An 18,885-nucleotide genomic window follows, 5' to 3' on the forward strand; every position below is an offset into this window, starting at 1 on the left:
ATGCCGGAAGAATACATCATGTCGTCGAAGGCATGCGTCTACGTCTTGGGCGGTGCGGCCAACACAGCCACCTTGTTTGATTTTGACGGCGTCTACATTCTCGATGGGGGATTCGCCGAAAAAAGCCCAGGATTCGTGGCTCACGTCAGGGACGTCTCTGCCGTGCTGCTCGCCGCGCCGACGCTTGGTAACCTCGGAACCACGTCTGCTCTGTTGGAACAGGTTTGTAGAAACTTTAATGAAAATTTTGATAATCTACTTTTTTCAGGGAAAACCGTTGCCGGTGTTCACCAACACGAAGCCGTTCAAGACTGCCAAGCCGGGAAGCAGTGGAGAGATTGCCAAAGCAATTCAAGAAGCGAACTCGAAGCTTCTCTCCGTTGCACCGCCACTGTTCAGCCCGAAATATCCGGCACACATCATATACCAGTCAGCTGCAAAAGGAGTTCTCTCCATGTATATTCTGGCTGGAGACGTCAAAGACTCCGAAGTGATCACAAAGGCGTTGGCAGGAGGAAACGAGGCAGAAGTGGAGAAGGCGGCCGCTGAGAATGGAACCATCGCCGTCCTGCTCTGGAGGCCTGCGATGACGGATCAATCGGCGGTCAGAGTGCTTATTTCGGGGACGAGCTCACTTGCGAGGATCCAACAATCGCTCGACAAGGCAGCGAAATCACTTCCATTCCTCAACGCGCCCACCGTGAAGTCGAAGGATGCGTTGTTGGATATTCCTGCTCCTGCCGTTCCACGACCTGTTGCCGGAAAACCATCTACTAGATCTGCATCTACAACCGGCGCCGCAAGAACTCGTCCAGCAATCCCTGCAGTCAGTGCCCCCAGAGCGTTGACTTCTCGTGCTCCAACAGGCCCAGCTTGTCCGACGACTACACGAAGTGCAGCTCCTGCTACCAGAACAGCCGTTCCACCGAGAGCAACTGCACCACCGAAGGCCGCTTCAGCATCGAAGGCTCCGATTAGAGCTCCAATTCCAGCGAAATCTGCACCAGCGCCACCAAGAGGAGCCCCTGCGAAGGCAGCCAAGGCCGAGGCTATCGCTCAGAAGAAAGTCGCTGGGAAAGTTCAAAGAGCCGCTCCATCGAAGCCTGCTTCGGCGGTCTCAGCTCCAAAAGCTACAGCTCCAGCTTCGACATCATCGGCTCCAGCTACAGCTCCAGAAGCTTCTCGAAGGGTAAGTTGATTTCTTTCATTCCGATTGGTAGATCTCTAGTCCTCTGCTTTTTCTTTTTCGCTTAGCAGTGATGTGTTTCATTTCAGGATCCGAGCGACGTCACCATCGTTCTCGACGACTCGCTGTTTCCAGAAGATTTCAACCAAGGATCGGCTCCAATGGATATTGTCGTGATTCCACCAACACCGGAACCACCACGTCTTGAGGAGGCTCGAGCCACGCATCCGAAGGAACCGATAGTTGACGCCGAGGACTTGGCGAAGGTGATAAGAACTTTTGACACAGAAACTGAAAATATATTTCAATTTTTCACTGAATATATCTAGTTTTTGACGCATTTCTATGTCGTTGATGTCTGTGTAATTAGATTTTTGTATTAATATTGTGGTATTGTCATGGTGAATCGGTATATTTCAGGCTCCACAGGAAGTCGATGATGTCGCAAATCTGGCTGACGTCGAAGACGAAATTCCGCCACCAGTTGGCGCGTTCAAGAAGCCAGAGCCACGTCCAGAGACGATAGTTGCTGGCGGTTCCGGGGAAGACAGGATCCCAGAGCCAGTCGATGCTTTCAAGAAGCCGGATCCAGTCGAGCTGGACGATTTCGATCCACTGAAGCCATCACACCCCGACCCATCTGCACCAGTTGTGCCAAGTGGTCATTTGATCGTCGCTACTCCTGATCCAGAGCTCCCGAACATTGTTGCTGCTGTTCCATTCATTCCTCCATCACCAAAGGGACCAAATGATGGTCTTGTGAAGTTGGATGATGAACTGGAGAAGATTGCTCCTGGGTTTGAGGTAAAATATCCCAAAATTGTTATTTTTCAGCATGCAAATGAGCTCACTTTTCTATCCAAAAAATGCTTGAAATTTTCAAATTTCACTCTCAATTTTCAAAATTATTTAATTTTCAGGAACCACTGATCCCACAAGCTCCACGTGACGATGGCACTCTTGCCGAATTCAATGAAGATGTGTCCAAATTAGTTGACATCAGCATGGATACTAACAGCTCTGAAGTTGCAGCGGATCTTACCAAGGCCGTTGGAGAAGTCACTCAGTTGTCGGCAGAACTTCAGAATCTGGCTCTCGACGAGAAGACGGATGAGTATGTGCGAAAGCTGAGCAATCAGATGATTGAGGACGCCACTCTGCCATTCACCAGTGCACTTGCCAGCAGCATTGTTACCTCGAACGGATCGGAAACGAACGGCCACGGGGAACAAGCACATGCAGCACAAAATGGAGGAATCAAGATTCCGAAGCATGATTTGATGCAGTCGCACTCCAATGTGATTGAGAATAGAGCTGCTGTAAAGTACGAAAAGACTGATCCAGCATTGGATGCTGTGCTCAATGCATGTGCACAGGAGAGTGAACAGGTAGTTTAATATGTTTAAAAGTTCAGAAAAACCGCTTTCTGTTAGGATTAACTGATATTTTGAACGTAAATTGAAAAATTGTGATTTCTATGAGGAACAAAAAAATGAAAATTTGTACAAAAAGGAACGATTTCCAAAAACTCACATTCTTTAAAATCATTCCTAACTGATCAAGCCTGATCATGGAGGGAATCTGTGTATTTATTGTTGAAAAAGAATTTCAAGAGTAATTACATGTATTTTCACCGAAAACATTTGAAAATATATTTAATTTCAATGTAAAATTTAATTTTCCAGATCGATGCCTCTCATCCAGAAAATCTCCACATGCCAGCTGCTCCAGGATCCGTCGCCTCAGCGAAGCCAGTCAAATTCGCGCGTCCATACTATTTCGACGTGGTCACAGTGCCAAGGTACGAGAAATTGGAGACCTCCGTTGAAGCAGACGGTCTGCAAGAGTTCATCTCAAAGGTGCGCTCGAGAAATGTGATCCTCTCGTCGAAGGAAATCTCCGGAGAGCAGCTGCAGGCGATTCTCAGAGGAAAGCAAACATGGTGTGATCGTGGTAAGCTCATTCTCAAATTTGGCAAGTTTTATAAATTATTTTTCAGCTCATCCATGCAACGTGATCCCAACACATTCCTCTCCGATGCTGCACGATTTCCGCCAGAAGAACGAGGAGCAGTTCGCCGCGAATCATCTGCAGTTTTCAATGCCCGTGGAGAAGCAGCGGACGACAGTGAGCTCGGACGCCGGAGTCGTTGAGTATGATTTGGCCAGAGTCGATTTGCTTTAATTGACTGCCAATCAATCTCCCACCATCGCCACCAATCTCCCCCACTATTTTCCTGTGAATATTTACACCTTCCCCCCCCCCCCCCCCTCGTTCCCGCATAACTTATTTATTATTTTTCCCCCCGAGTAAATTTATTGCAAAGTTTTCATGTTTTATATAGCCCCCAGTACTGATCTTTTGGCCCCACCGAATGCTGCCCAAAATCACCATATTTAATTTTTCAATTATTTATTGTATATTTATTGGCAGTTTTTTGCTAAATTCAATCATTAAATACAGTGTTTTAGCAGTCGTTCATGACACTGTTCCAACCACTTTGAAAATATGAATCAGGGGTGGGCGGCAATTGCAGTTCGACAAATTGGCAATTTGCCGTTTGCCGGAAATGTTTAGAGGGATTTTTTATCAGACGGAAACACTTAAAACTGTCTTTTTGGAAATTTTCTCAAATTTTTTCTCGATATTTTCATAGAATTAGCTTGCTTTTCAAAATAGATGTAGTAACATTGATAGGATGCGTACAATTTTGAAATTTAAATTCTGAATTTACCAAAAAAAATGTACAACACCACAATTTGATAATTTGCCGATTTGCCGGAAATTTTCAATTTCGACAAATTCGGCACTTTACCGGTCTGCCGATTTGCCGGAAATTTCAACTCTGGCAACTTACCGATTTGCCGTTTTTCCGGCAAATTCGGCACTTTACCGGTTTGCCGATTTGCCCGAAATTTCAATTCTGCCGATTTGCCGGAAATTTCAATTCTGGCAATTTGCCGATTTGCCGATGTCCCGATTTGCCGATGTCCCGATTTGCCAGAAATTTCAATTCTGGAAATTTGCCGATTTGCCGATTTGCTCGACTAGCGGCCTGGGGGCCCGCCAGCACTTCGGGTATGGGGTGTGCCCGACAAAAATGGGGTCACAATCACTATGCTTCGAATAGGTTTAAAGCCGGCCCACAGTTTCCAAGAGTAAGAGGGCCTGCGGCACTCATCCCTGATTTTTAACCTGATTTTAAACCGCTTCACTTTTGGAAGAGGGAGAAACAAAAATTTAATTTTTTGACCCACTAAGACCGGTGTTATAAATTCTCAAATGCTCAAATTTTAGGAAACCTACAAAATTGCCAGAGAAAAAGCAACGTCTCAGAACAACTTTATGAATTCGGCCATCAAATTCAAGTAAGCTTACTCTTAAATTAAAACTTTAATACAGCTTTCAGGTACTACGGAAAAATCAAAAGATGACTTCTAAATGATGGATTACTTGTGATCTTTATTTGAAACATGAAATGAATCATCTTGTTAACATATTAACTCAACGTGGCAAATGCTTCAATACAAATACATGAGCTACCACGTGGCTCCAGCGTGTTTTCGTTGCGGGGAACAATTTTTGTCTACGTCTCTTCTATTTTCGAACTGTCAACGTCCACTGGATAGGTAATAATTGATTTTCAATTGATTTTCAATTGATTTTTTTCAAATTTATATAATCATTTATTGAATTCAATTGTAAAACACAAATTACTATCATGTTACAAAATTAATATTCAAATTTATTGAAAAATAAAAGTTAAAAAATGTACAAAATAAGGTATATGACACGAGTAACGGTAAAGCAAAAGAGCATGAAAAGATGTTATATTCTGAGCTTCAAATTCAATCTAACAGGAGACCTTGGCCTAAAAATAACACCATTTGTCTCTGGAATCATTGGAGGGTCTCCTGGCACCAAGCTCAGCTCAAAAGTATCCAGTAACTTGGCAATTGTGGTTTTAAATTCCATTTCAGCAAATCTCATTCCAACACAATATCTTGGTCCAACACCAAATGGAATCCACTTCAATGAGCTACTCTTTTCTTCCCAATTCTCAAATCTTTCCGGTTGGAATTCATCCGGCGATTCCCAGTTTGCAGGGTTACGGTGGATGGTGTACGGTTGGACTTTGAGGGTTGAATCTTCGGGGTAAATCTGGCCTCGTATTGTCATATCGTTCAGACAGACTCGATTGGTGAAGCTGGAATTATTAACTTTTTTTGTGTATTAAACTAAACTTCCACATCAAGAATTTAGAGACTTACTGTGTAGTTGGTGGATAAAACCTCAAAGATTCTTTATAAACACAATCCAAATATTTCATATTATGTATGGAATCATAATTTAATCCTGCATTTTCCTTAGTTTTCTTGATTTCTTCATACAACTTCTGTTGAACTATTGGATATTCTGCCAATAGGTATGCAGAAAACATCATTGCAGTACTTGTTGTTTCATATCCAGCAATCAAAAATGCGAAACAGTTTTCAATTACTTCTCGTTGTGTCATTTTTCCGATTGTTTCCCGGCGAATGAGAAGGTTCAGAAGATCAGTGCTGTCGTTTCCACCCTCTCCAGCACGTCTTCTGTCATATCTGAATTAAAAAATATACAGTAGTCTCTACAATCTATGCGAAACCTATTTAGTTTGAAAGAAAGCGTTTTCAGTGGGTTAACCCCGAATAATTCTAGCTCCTGGGCCATTTTGAAAAAAATGTCGATATTTATAAACAAAAATTTCAAAAGCCTAAAATTAAAGGTGTACAAAATATCAACTTACAAGTCAACTAGCCCTTTCACAAGTGGCAACTCGGCTGCCGAAAGATCACTGAATTTGTATAGAAACCTCCATAACCATGAAAGTTCTGGAAGTATCACTGAAAATACGTTTTTAAAACTACAAAACTACATAATTGAATGGCAACTCACAAGACACTGGCAAAATCCAGCTCTTCTTCAAGTCAACTGCTCCAACAAACTTTCTGGCTTGCACATAAAATAGGTCAGTTCTATCTCTCTGGCAATTACTATCAATTGCAAACGCACATTTTCCAATTATATCGAGTGAGAGGCTTTGGAAATTTCTGAAATTACCCAATGTTCGAATTTTTGAAAAAAAAAAATTAAAACTTATTTACTCAAAAATATCCCATTTCTGTCCAGAACTTGATTTTTCCTTCAAAACCTCTAAAAAAATATCAATTTTTGAGACAAGAGTCTCATGCATTGCTTTCATTTTTCCTGTTGAGAAAATCGGAGCAATTGCAGATCGAGTATGCTTCCAGCCAGTTGCATACGTGTTTTGGAGCAGAGATTGGTTCAGCTCTACAATTGATTTTATTGCGTAGGAACGGTAGGCAGGCAGGCACAAGAAAGGCGTTTATGCCTACCATTGAAAAATGTTCAACTTACGATTCATTCCAAAAATGTCAGGAGTCATGCGATCCGAAAAGTTTGAGAAATTCTGTATAAAAATCTCCTTGATATCTTCTTCTTCGGATACTGTGATATGCAATTGTGTACCACAATATAAGCTGAAATTTTTTTAGAGTAGAATTTCATAACCCTACAGTAACCCTGAAGTAACGCGTTTGCTCTACTAAACTAGCGGGAAAGTTAATCTTGAATAGTGTGACATTATCTTCTTTTTTTACTGGCTCCTTACTGTAAGTAGAAATAGTAAGTAAATTTTTCAAAAACCTACCCAAAAATAGGCCCATATTTTGTATGAAGAGTTGGATGCCATTGTGTAGTGTCATTATAACCAAGCCTCGAAACTCGACTGAAATTTTCAATTCTTTTTTTTAATTCAAAAAACTGTTTCCCCACTCTTTAATTATATTCAAATTTCCCCAAAGCCAATGAACTGGTGGTCCAGGTATTCCAATACTCGATCGAAGTTTAAATATTGCATGTCTTCGCCATATACTGTAGCTGATAAATGTAATAATTGTGAAAAATATTGTAGAAATTATGAGAATTGCCATCTTCTGAAAATTCGCTCATTTTTATGGGTCTTAGAACGAAAATCCAGACGCAAAAGTTTACGAATTGTACTCTTTAAAGGCGCACACCTTTTTGCGCTTAACAAACATTTTCGTGTTGAGACCGCAGAAATCGTGAATTTTTGCATTTGGGTAATAAGTGAGCACGGTAGATTTTTCGACAATTTTTCACAGTTTTTATGTGAGAATACCATTTTTATTTGAATTTTAGGCACTTAATTGAGGGAAATTTCGTGAAAAATATTATTTTTCTCTCCTGGAGGCGAGAGATATATTTCCAATATCGAATTTCACAATACCCAGTGCGCTGGGGCGCGCCTGCATTTCTTCACTGCTGATATAACCGGATGCGAGACGGAAATTCATATCCCGTCCATTTTGTGGGCGTGGCTTGAAGAGCTATTTTTTTCGGGGAAAGAAAATCATAGTTGGAACATTGATTTTCTGTGTTTTACATATTAAAGAAAAAAAAGCGATTTTTTCCCACAACTCTGGTCCCGGCACGAGCAAAACTTTATCAGCTACAGTACCCGCGAATTCTGTAGATTTTATTTTTTAAATAACTTTTTTTTTCGTAGTTTTGTTATTTTATTACTTCGAATATTTGCTTTTTATCAAAAATCACTGCAAATTCCGAGAAAAATTGCAAAATTGGCAACAAAAAAATGAAGCTACCGTACTCGCGGTTACTGTAGATGATAAATTTTCGATCGTGCCAAGACCCGAGCTAGCGCAAAATCAACGAATTTAAATAATTTTCGGCATTTTTTAAAGAAAAAACCAATTTCTTATCTCTTTTTCCAAAAGATTCGGCGATAAAAACTTGGGAAAAAGAATTAAAACCAGGAAAAATGGAAAAAAATTGATTTTTTCTCCAAAATAAGAAAAGCGAAAATAAAGAAAATTTCTTCGATTATTCGTGATTTAATTGAACATAGGACAGAATTGAAAACCGGTTTTCTACTTTTTCAATTCAATTTTTTCTAATTTTTTTGCGTAAAATTTCAATAAATTTTTTGAATAAAAATAAAATTTCAATCTTGATAAATTTGACATAGATAAACTGTCAATAAGCAAAAAAAATTATAAAAATTGCCGTAAAATACACTTAAAAACAGAACAAAGAAAGAAGAAGAAGAAATGGAAAATTAATCCTGCAGGCAGCCTATCGAATCGACAGCTTTGTAAGGTTGAGTGGGTAGAATTAAATATTCACTGATACTGTCCAATACCCATTCCATTGTCACCACATCACATTTATACAGATTCTCGATATTTTTTGATTCTTCAATTGCTTTTGAGTGTTTTGAGAAGATTATGTAGAGTTTTTCAGGTGACAGATTCTCGTAGCAACTCAGAATTTCTCCTCCGCATTGTTGGACAAGCTCGATTAGTTGCTGAAAACGATAGTTTTTTAGGAGGAATTGATTAAAAAAAAAACAATTTTCTGACTAGTTTTCGGTGTTTTGTTTATAAATTTTCAAAATAAATTGGATTTTTCAGTTAAATTTTTTTAAAATTTTTTCCTGAAAAACGGCATTCAAAACGTGATAATAAATTTCGAAAGTAGTCTTTTTCCAGTCTAACTGAAAAAATGTGCTGAAAATTTGAGGAACAACTTTTTAATTTTTCTTTCTGTTAACCTATAAGTTATGTAAAAAAAAATTTTTAGTTTCAATTTAGCTTAAAAAACATGCTTTTTGAAAAATTGCTGTAATTAATTTTTGAAAACAAAACTAATTTTCAACCTCAAAATCAGATTTAAAACAATAATGTAACAATTCAATTCAAAATAAATTTTCTTCTTTCAAAATTTTAAAGATCAGTTTATTTAAAAAAAAAGAAGTTTAAACTAAATTTAGATTTAATATAATGTTTTAATTTTAACTTTTTTTTTGAAAACTTGATAATTTAAAAAATTAAATTATTAATTCAGTTTTTTACTCATTTTATTTTTTTAATAGTAAATTTAGCGTTTTCAAGATTTTTCAAATTCAAAAAAATCCTAAAAATCTAAAATTTCAGCGAACTTTTTTTTGGAAAAAAAATAATTTCGAAAACTTTTTTTAAACGCCACTTTTTACGCACAAACCTTATAATCAAAATACGGATTCATCGTAAATTTCCTGAGAATCATGAATCGTCGTCCCGCAAATAATTTTCCATGTTCATCGTTTCTCGATCTGAGCCATCCCATTTCGGAGCCAATTGACGGTGGTATTTTTACAGGAATTGTTGAAGAACATGACGTTATCGTGTAGTCTGCCTGCAAAAAAAGCATTTTCTTTTTTTTTTCATTGTTTCCATGGAAATCATGGGAATTCAGCTGCCCATGCCAAAATTTGAGGAAAAATTATTACTTTAAAAAAATTTAAATTTAATTTAGCAAAAAAAATTTGAAAATATTATGAAATTTTTCTAAAATAAGAAGCTTTTCACAGTTTTTTTTTTTTATTTTCTCTTGTTTTCGTGATTTTGTGTCGGTTTGCTTTTTTTTTTCTAAACTTTATTTTTATTTAATTCTTCAAAATTGAAAAAATGCGGCAAACGGAAATTACCGAAAAAAAAATCAAAAAATCGTAAACTATAATAATTTTAAAAAATCAGTTTTTTTTAATTAAAAAACCAAACATTTCCATATTTCCAATTAAATATTTTCAGAAAATTCCAATCCAGTTTTAAAATTAAAAATAATTCAAATTCTCTGAAAATTAAAATGCCAAAAATTTGTAATAATTCCGAGGAGTCCAAAATTTTCAGAAATTTCAAAAAAAAATTCGCCCATATTTCAGATTATTCTCTATCATTACATGCAAAACTCCACTGTTTCTACTACACTTAAAGCTAAACTTAACAATTCCGCTTCCCAAAAATGCTCTAATTCACTGCAACTTTTTTCGAACGAGGGCCGAGAAAAAATGCGAAAAATCGGTGTTTGCACACAAAACACCGCATTTTACGACATTTTGTACTTGCTTTGCACGGGGAGGCAAAGCTAACGTGGCCGCGAGAGCTGCGCCGGCTAGGCCACCGCCTCCTATGGTTAAGAATTTTGATCGAATAAACATTTTTAATTTGACTTATATGCTTATTTTTCTTCGTTTTTTCTTATTTTTTCTTGTTTTTTCTTGTTACTACGTGGAATAAGCATAATGTTTTCAGCTAATCTACGCAAACCGCTTCGAAATTCGATGGATTAAACCGGACAAAGGTAAAAAACGTCGAAAAGTAAGTTATTATTCAAAATATCTCGAAAAATTATGGTACAATATTTCTGAAAACCTACTCAAATATGGAAAAATATATGCTGATTCCGGATTGAAAAGTCTTGAACCTCAATCTCGCGTATTTCTTATTGAGTTTCTCGATTTTAGTGAAAAATTCGAGAAATTCAGTGCAATTTCGAATTAAAAATTAAATTTTTCCAAAAATTATGGTACAATATTTCTGAAAACCCACTCAAATATGGAAAAATATATGCTGATTCTGAATTAAAAAGTCTTGAACCTCAATCTCGCGTATTTCATATTTAGTTTCTCAATTTTAGTGAAAAATTCGAGAAATTCAGTGCAATTTCGAATTAAAAATTAAATTTTTCCAAAAATTATGGTACAATATTTCTGAAAACCCACTCAAATATAGAAAAATATATGCTGATTCTGAATTAGTAACATTTGAAACTCAATCTCACGTATTTCATAATTTTTTTTTCGATTTTAATGAAAAATCTAAGAATTCAGTGCAATTTTCGATTTTTTTTCAAAATATTTTCTCTTAATGTTTTTATAATTTCCAGATATTACGTTGTCGCTGCATTGGAAGATTTCAAGACAAAATTCGAAATATATGCGAACAAGAAGAAGCTGTTCGAAGTATTAATAAGGAAGGTTAAGCAGCAATAAGTGCTCTTACAAGGGCTCAAGTGCCGCAGAAGAAGCCAAAGAAAGTAGGACTGCAAGGTCAACTGCTCAATCAGCCACTATTTAAGAAGAAACTACAAGTCAGATCGGTCCGAAGGCAATCAAAAGTTCCAAGCAGAAGAAGTGAAGCTCATGGAAGAGGTTGGAAAGCACAAGTCTGAAGTTCATGAAGCACTCGGCGATTTGGTGGATACAAGATGTGTGATCGAAAATTTCAAAAAAATCTGATCAAAATCTTTGAAGCAATTCCACTCAGCAACCAGAATATTGGATTCGTTTCCGAGGATAAGTATGTGAATTTTCTTTAAATTTGAAAATTTAGAAGTTGATTTTCAGGTGCAATGGTGAAGGAGCTTCAACATCGTTCAACGAGGAAGCCGTTTTCATGCCGTACCTCAATGATCCTGTTCAATTCCGTAAAAAAAAGTTCGTCTTATTGCAAAGGAGCAAAACTTCGATGGAATTCTTGAGGTGTTACTTATTTTTTAATTTTTAAAAATTAAAAATTTCTAAATTTCCTAAAAATGCGACACGCTTCGTGAGAGGACCCTCGCTGAATTGGGAGCCCGACTCGTGAATCGAAAGTATCAAACCGTTGTGAAACTCTTCGATCGTGCCACGTTGCTCGGTAGCATGATCAGAAGGACGCCGAGAAGAAGTGATAGGATAAGGAGACGACTGCCAAGAAGATCAAGCCATGCTTGTTCTTTCTAATAATGTTTTTTATATTCCGTTCCTGTTCAGATTTTTATTCACCCCTCCCCATTCGGTTAATGTTCTTCTCTCTCATTTCCTTGTTCAGCATATTTACTTAGTATCCCTCTCTGACGAGTTTTATATTGGTTTTCGAGACAATGAATGTTTTAAACGTTATATTGATGTTATTAAATGTGTTATTCAGTCAATCGGAAGAAAAACTAGATAAAAACAAACTATTCAGCTAAAATTCATCGAAAAAAGAGGAAATTTTCGGTTTTTCTCAGAAAATCAGTGGAAACATAATGAGAAACATAAAATATGCACTTTTTATTTTTTAAATTACTATTCTGTATCACAAAACATTTTTTTTCGACTTTTATTCGCTTAAATAATGAGAAAAGCGCTTTTAGCCAGAGCTGATATTGACGAATTGTCGTCAAATAAAATGCGCGTACGCAAAGTACGCAATAGTGTACAAAACTTATTCGCGTTGAATATTCAGTCAGCCAAATGGGACTACTGTAGAAATTTCTTCAGCCACGTTAGCTTTGCCTCCCCGTGTTTGTTTTCTCTTGTTTTTCACCAATTTTTCCCGTGTTTTCTTATTAAAACTGATAAATAAATATTTTTTCCTAATGCTAAAATAATTTCCAGATGAAAAAAATATGTATTCAGTCGGCAAGTAGTGGTGAAAGTGGTCAATGTAATATGATGGATTACGGGAATACAAAACCCAAACTTTTCCCCAAACATGATACATAGATGTTTAGATGCTAAAAGTACCTGATTTTCATAACGAGACCGCTGAAAAAGTTTTGAGGTTTTCAAAATTCAACTTTTTATGCGAAAATCTCTACTTTTTCACCAAAAAAGTTGAATTTTGAAAACCTCAAAACTTTTTCAGTGATCTCGTTATGAAAATCAGGTAGTTTCAGCATCAGAGCAGCATGTGTGGGAAAAAGTTTGGGTTTTTTATTCCCGTAATCCATCATATTGCATTGACCACTTTCACCGCTACTTACAGACTCAATACACAATTTTTTCACTTGGAAATTGTTTTAGCATCTGCAAAAAATATTTATTTATTAGTATTAATAAGAAAAAATGGGGAAAATTGGTGAAAAACGAAAGAAAACACGCGGAAAACAAAGCAACATAAATGGCCGCTGAAACTTGTCGGGGACTCGGCCATGGCCTAGAAACCTTTTTGCCTCGTCCCTCGTTCGAAAAAAGTTGCAGTGTAATTCCCCCGTGCTCACCCCATATTTCCAACATTTTCCATATTTTGTCCCTGCTCACCCCATATTAAAACCTTTCAATTTCATTTTAAATCTGATCGTTTTTCGAATTATGCACAATCTCAAAAAACACCCAAAATAAATAAACAATTTCAATGAACATTAATTCCGATAATTTTCAAAATCACAAGCATGTTGGGTGTGTGTGTACTCTGCTCTGATAAACTCATTTTCATGTGAATTTTGAAAGAATTCGACCAGAGATCGCACACATTTATCAACAGAATTCACCACTTTTTGTATCAGACCATCTCATCGGAACATTTTTTTAAAGCGGAAATTAAAATGAAACACAAAAATTAAAATATTACCTCAGACAGTAAAAGACCCGTTGTTATACAATCTACAAGCCATTGACGTCCTACAATAACGCATTTTCGAGCAATTGCATAGAGATATGCTGTGGATTTTTGAGAAATTGAACGGCCTTCTGAAAATTAGTTAAAAATTATTTTGAACTAAAAATCGGTTTTAAATAGGTTTTTCTCGATGAAAAAATCCAACTTATTTTAAAATTTCGCGCGGAAAATCGAAAAACGAGAATTTTGTTTTTTCGAATTTCCGATATTTTGAGCACACTTAGATTTTTTTAATAGCTTAAAATTTTGGCAATTTTTTTTAATTTTTGGAAGAAAATGTACAAAATTTTATGAAACCGTTGTTTCTCTTTTTTGTAAATTTAATTTTCGGTTTTTCGAATATATCTGGGAAAAAAACCAAAAAATTGCATCATTTTAAAAATCTAAAATTCTCAATTTTTGGATTTTTTAAAAAGCGTTAAAAAAACCATTTTTCTGCAAAATGGTTCGATTTTTTATTCTGCCGTTTGCAAAAATTTGGTAAAATCATGGTTTTTTTTAAATTTTTTTCACAGATTATTTTTGAGAACAATATCTCTAAGAAAAAAGTCTTCCTCCAAATTTCACAGTTTTAACGAACCACTATTCATCATCACCAAATGAGTCGTGTGCTCATTCACATCCTCCGCAAATCGGCACGCATTTGACAAGAATTTGTGATAGAAATCGCTGAGAAGTTCCTGAAAAATAAGAAAATGTTTGAATTTCAAACATCCACCAGTCCCACTACTTCGTCCGCATCATTATGAATTCTCGAGCAAACAATTGTTTTTGGTACTTGTGACAACTCATCGTCGATTCGATCTTCGTCATCTTGAATTGCTTTCGGTGTACGGTCGGCGTCAAGGGTAGTTGACTGAAAAATAATTTTTATTTGGCTTTTTTTCAAAATTGGAATATTTTTGTTTTTGTTTTAATTATTATTTTTAGTTTTTCCGATATCTCCAATAATATTTCGATTTTTCTATCAGGTTGTCCCATAAGTTTTTGTACTATTTTTTTTTTGAAAAAAATTTATTTCTCTCAAGCGACAAGTAGTACTATTCACACAAGTATTCACCATTAGTGTCCACCACTTGTTGCCATTTACTAGGTAACATCATGATGCCACGGGAGAAGAAATCCGGCGAACGCGATGAGAAGAAAGTGGAGAGTTCAGTTTTGAGATGCTCTTCGTCGTCGAATTGCTTGTCGCGCATGTAGTCACTGAGAGACAAGAACAAATGGTAGTCGGTTGGTGCAAGATCTGGAGAATATGGTGGATGCGGTAAAACAGTCCAACCAAGATCTTGCAGCTTTTGGAAAGTCTTCTTGGCGACATGAGGCCTAGCATTATCGTGAAGAAAATATAGTTTTTCATATTTTCCGTTGGTCTTTTCTGCAACTCGGTCCAATTGGGCACAATAGTAATCAGCAGTGATAGTTTTATTAGTTGGCAACAATTCCCAGTGCACGGGTCCTTGAACACCCCACCAGACACAGATCATAATCTTTTTTGGGTGAAGATCAGGCTTTGGCGTCGGTATTCCTTTCTCACCGATCGGAAGCCATTGACGTTTTCTGGAATGGTTAACATAGAGCACCCACTTCTCATCTCCAGTAACCAGATTGTTCAGCCAATCGAACTTTCGACGAAAAGTTAGAAGTTGAGTACAAACGTTGACCCGAGTGAGCTTCTGTGATGCCGAAAGTTCATGAGGCACCCAAATTCCAAGTTTTGAAGTAAAACCAAGGCGACCCAAGTGACGTGCAATTGTGCTATGACAACACTCAAGCTTCTCTTCCATTTCACGAAGACTAAGACGAGGCTCTTCCTCCACCAGCTTCACTAGGTCTTCTTCATTTAACTCTACCGGTCGCCCAGAACGTTCTATTTCTTCGAGACTGAAGTCGCCGTTCTTGAACTTTTGAAACCAACTCTTTGCTGTATTATAAGAGAGTGCTCCCTCACCCATCGCACCGCATATGTTTCGTTCCGCTTCCATTGCTGAATGACCAAGACGAAATTCATAAAGAAGAAGCAATCTAACGTCTCGACGTTCAAGTTTGATGATTGTCATCGTGGCAAAGTAGAAATGGATGAAATGAATCTTTTCTGAAAGGGGACGACCCGACCTTGACACGACCTACGATGAAAAAATTTTAAAACTTTCTAGAAGTTTTGGAAAAATATTTGAAAAAAAGTACAAAAACTTATGGGACAACCTGATATTTAAAAAAAAATTGCTTAAAAATTTATTTTCAAATTTTTTCTTTAAAGTTATGCTCGAAATTATAACAAAAATGGAAATTTTGAATGAAAAAATATTTGCATTTTCTCAAAATTATGTTTTTTTTTCGGGTTCAGCACTTTTTTATAAAACAATTCAACTTTTTTTAAAATTAAAATTGAATTTTTCTGTTGAAAACCATATATTCCAGGGGTGTGCGGCAAATCGCAAAATTTGCCGAGCTCGGCAAATTCGGCAAATCTCTTTGTTCAATATTTGCCGAGCACGGCAAATTCGGCAAATTTGCCGAGCTCGGCTAATTCGGCAAATTCGGCAAATTTGCCGTGCTTAACAAACTCGGAAATTTTTGATATTTTTTGATGTTTTTGGACCACCAAAACTACCGAATTCTTAACACACATCTGGCTTCGGAATCAGTTCCGTGTAGTATGTCTGCTTAAGCATCAAAATAACTCAATTTTGTGTCATTTTACTGAATTTTTGGCGAAAAAATCAGTAGTTTTAGTCGAAATTGTACTGTCAAATTTTTGACGTGTGCGGCAAATTTCGAAATTTGCCGAGCTCGGCAAATTCGGCAAATCAACTTTTTTGAAATTTGCCGAGCTCGGCAAACGACAAATTCGGCAAATTTGCCGCACACCCCTGATATATTCTGCACACAATGATTTTCCTATATTTCTTACACTTGTAGCACAGGTAACATTTGCCAGATCATCTTCATCAATTTGTAGTTCTCCTTCAGAATCTTCTACAACTTCATCATCATCTGATGCTACGACCACTGGCTTTTTCACTGCAGTATTTAGATTCAAATCGATCAAATTTTGAGTACTTTTGAAAACTTCAGGCTTTTGGGCTAGTTTTTGGATTGGCTCAGGAGGAGTTTCCAGCGATTCAGAAGCTGTCATAATTTTTATGTTTTCAAGATCTTGAGAACTCGCAAAGGATACTCTTCGATTCGCTGGTTTCTCTGATTTTTTCGGTGGCGCCACATGGAATTTCTCCATTAGCTGATTGATATTCTGCAAAAAATATTTTATTTCAAAAATTATTTTCCTCTAAATAAGCCCGAATCATCACAAACATTTCGAAGAAATTGTCGCATCGTCGGCATTAATTGGAAAAGTGCATCGATTTCATCAATCTCTGTCGAATTTTCTGGAAAATTGGCAAAAATTAGCGAATTTTTTTTTGATTTTTGACCAACCTCGGAGGGTATTTATGTATTCTTCAATATCAACATTTTTCAGTTCTTCTCTTGATATTTTATACGTTTCTGTAGAGGTTTCCACGTCTTTTTTCAATTTTTCCAGCGGGAATACTCGACTTTGGAGCTCTACAGGTTGTTTTGTGGCTGGTTCTGGCGGTTCTACCGGTTCTGCAGGCTCCTCGGCGAATGCGCTCGGCGGTTGTGGTCGACTCGGTCGCTTTCGGCGCTGAAAATACAGATTTAATGTTAATAGAGTCAAAATAGCCCAAAAAGGCCGAATTTTTTAATGATAACTTCGAAAAACGGACTAAATTATGCAAAAACTCAAAATTTTTCAACTATTTAGCTAATTAGCAATTTGTATTGCATTTTTAATTTTTTTTCCCAAAAAAATACACTAGAAAATGTAACTATAGAGTCCAGTTTTCCAAACAAAAAAAAAGTAAAAAATATTTCTTTTCTGCTTTTTTCGTGTTTTTGACGAAATTTTTTCGCAGTCCGCTATGATTTTCAGTCAGAAATTAGCAAATCGATGAAAAAAGTGTGTAATAAAATTATTAAAAATTGATTTAATCGCTATACGACACAAAAAAAGGTGAAAAATGTTTTTATTTGACATTTTAGAAATATTTTTAGTGATTTTCTTTTGGTTTTAATTGGTTTTTTGTGCCAAAAAGCATACCACTGGCAAAAAAGGTATAGCAAAATCTGGAGCGCATCGTTTTCCATCATTCTCTGGAATAATCGTGATATCCAGCGGCATTTGACTTTCCATGAACATTTTCTCTGGCGGCAGTGACTTGAACGTATTCATATTCTCAATATCTTTTTTAAATGCTTCTGATAGCTTTAAATAGTTCTGCACAGCCATTGTAATTTGATAAGTATCTCGACAACTTCGCTTATCCAGTACACTTCTACAAATTGGGCATTGAACTTTTCGTTTTCGTTCGAAGCAAGCGTTAATGCAAGAACGACAGAAAATATGGAAACATGTGGACAGAATTGGATCTTTGTATGTTGAACAGCTGAAAAAAAACCAATTTAAGGTTTTTTTGTTGATTTTTTGAAAATAAATTACCAAATTCCACATTTCAGTTCTTTTTGCAGTCGTGCCACTGTTTCTGTGATCCTCAGTGCAACATCTGCCATCTGAAATTAAATTTTAAACAAATAACATTTCATTTTAATTGAAAAATCAATAAAGTAGGTTAAAATACAAAATATTTGATTTCAAAACTCCCGCGCTGAGGGGGCATCAGAGAACACTCATTGCAAACCTGCTCCACTGACAATCGGGGCGGAGTAAAGCGGAGAGGAGAGAGCGCCCCGCCTCCCCGCCGGTGCCTATATTTCAGTCGGTGCCCCCGGTCTTCGCCAGCATCCCCGCTTTTCCTCTCCCTTCTCTGATGACTCTCTTGTTTTTCCATATTCTATCAAGGAAATTCCCTTTGGAAATCCTGAGACTTCAAGCTACGGAGAATATTTTTTTTTAGAAAAAGAAAGAAAAAAAGAAGAAAGAGTGCGCGAAAACGATGCTGCTTTTTCGGTTTTCTATCTTTTTTTCTTCTTTTTCGGCTTTGAAAAAAAAAACATTTTCTGGATGGTAGCTCTTTTTGGGAAAGCTTTATGCAGTAGTTTTCAGTTAGTTTAGCTGCTAAATATCATTTTTGCAAGGTTCCGTTCAAACAAATTTTGCAAACACGAATTTTTCTTTTTATAATATTTTACTTTAATATTCTGCTTTTTAAAAAAATTTTAAAACCAAGATTAAAGATATATAATCTGCTTTTTTCCTCAAAATCTAGATGATAAAATTTTTAGAAAACTAATGTAGTTCAAAAAACTCCACATCTTCTCTTAACTCAAAAAAAAACAATTTTTATAAAAAGAGACATTTTTGCCGTTTGTCGCGATAACTTGCTTTATTAAAATGCCAAATGTGGTTTTTTAATAAAGTAATTAATTAAT

General features: G+C 36.5%; 3 protein-coding genes, 1 non-coding gene and 1 pseudogene across 7 annotated transcripts; 3 read left to right on the forward strand and 2 right to left on the reverse strand.

The window, feature by feature from the left end:
• maph-1.3 (Microtubule-associated protein futsch) lies at positions 1-3,664 on the forward strand (the record flags this gene model as incomplete). The annotated part of the gene is made up of 7 exons (NM_065377.3): positions 1-222; positions 269-1,189; positions 1,276-1,452; positions 1,607-1,990; positions 2,107-2,574; positions 2,872-3,139; positions 3,186-3,664. 7 exons carry the CDS (start codon positions 1-3, stop codon positions 3,368-3,370), a joined length of 2,625 nt encoding a protein of 874 aa, NP_497778.2. The 3' UTR covers positions 3,371-3,664.
• A 1,188-nt stretch (positions 3,665-4,852) lies between these two features.
• cyp-25A4 (Cytochrome P450) lies at positions 4,853-7,188 on the reverse strand. The gene is made up of 8 exons (NM_065378.3): positions 7,022-7,188; positions 6,897-6,974; positions 6,605-6,726; positions 6,331-6,517; positions 6,122-6,276; positions 5,973-6,069; positions 5,458-5,787; positions 4,853-5,393 (listed from the first exon to the last, which is right to left on the reverse strand). The coding sequence occupies exons 1-8, from the start codon at positions 7,177-7,179 to the stop codon at positions 5,015-5,017; spliced, it is 1,506 nt and encodes a 501-aa protein (NP_497779.1). The 5' UTR covers positions 7,180-7,188; the 3' UTR covers positions 4,853-5,014.
• On the forward strand, positions 7,055-7,075 carry 21ur-14909. Its single transcript, NR_052210.1, has one exon.
• A 1,008-nt stretch (positions 7,189-8,196) lies between the features above and the next one.
• Positions 8,197-18,076, reverse strand: brc-1 (the record flags this gene model as incomplete). 3 transcript variants are annotated; one of them, NM_001381810.3, is made up of 10 exons in its annotated part: positions 8,197-8,594; positions 9,290-9,463; positions 13,426-13,544; positions 14,054-14,153; positions 14,201-14,329; positions 16,388-16,726; positions 16,789-16,862; positions 16,912-17,140; positions 17,597-17,942; positions 17,996-18,066. In NM_001381810.3, 10 exons carry the CDS (start codon positions 18,064-18,066, stop codon positions 8,346-8,348), a joined length of 1,830 nt encoding a protein of 609 aa, NP_001367205.1. The 3 variants fall into 3 exon arrangements, with proteins under 3 accessions (NP_001367205.1, NP_001417850.1, NP_001254882.1); NM_001430933.1 differs by having other exon boundaries at positions 8,210-8,594; positions 14,204-14,329; positions 17,996-18,076; NM_001267953.3 differs by lacking the exons at positions 13,426-13,544; positions 14,054-14,153; positions 14,201-14,329; ... (3 more) ...; positions 17,597-17,942; positions 17,996-18,066 and having other exon boundaries at positions 8,346-8,594; positions 9,290-9,394.
• C36A4.12 lies at positions 10,180-12,039 on the forward strand (annotated as a pseudogene). Its single transcript has 3 exons — positions 10,180-10,297; positions 10,360-11,406; positions 11,454-12,039. Coding segments are annotated over exons 1-3 (1,751 nt in total).
• Positions 18,077-18,885: the final 809 nt, after the last annotated feature.

Source organism: Caenorhabditis elegans, chromosome III (genome assembly GCF_000002985.6).
Source record: "Caenorhabditis elegans chromosome III".
Taxonomy (NCBI): Eukaryota; Metazoa; Nematoda; class Chromadorea; order Rhabditida; family Rhabditidae; genus Caenorhabditis; species Caenorhabditis elegans.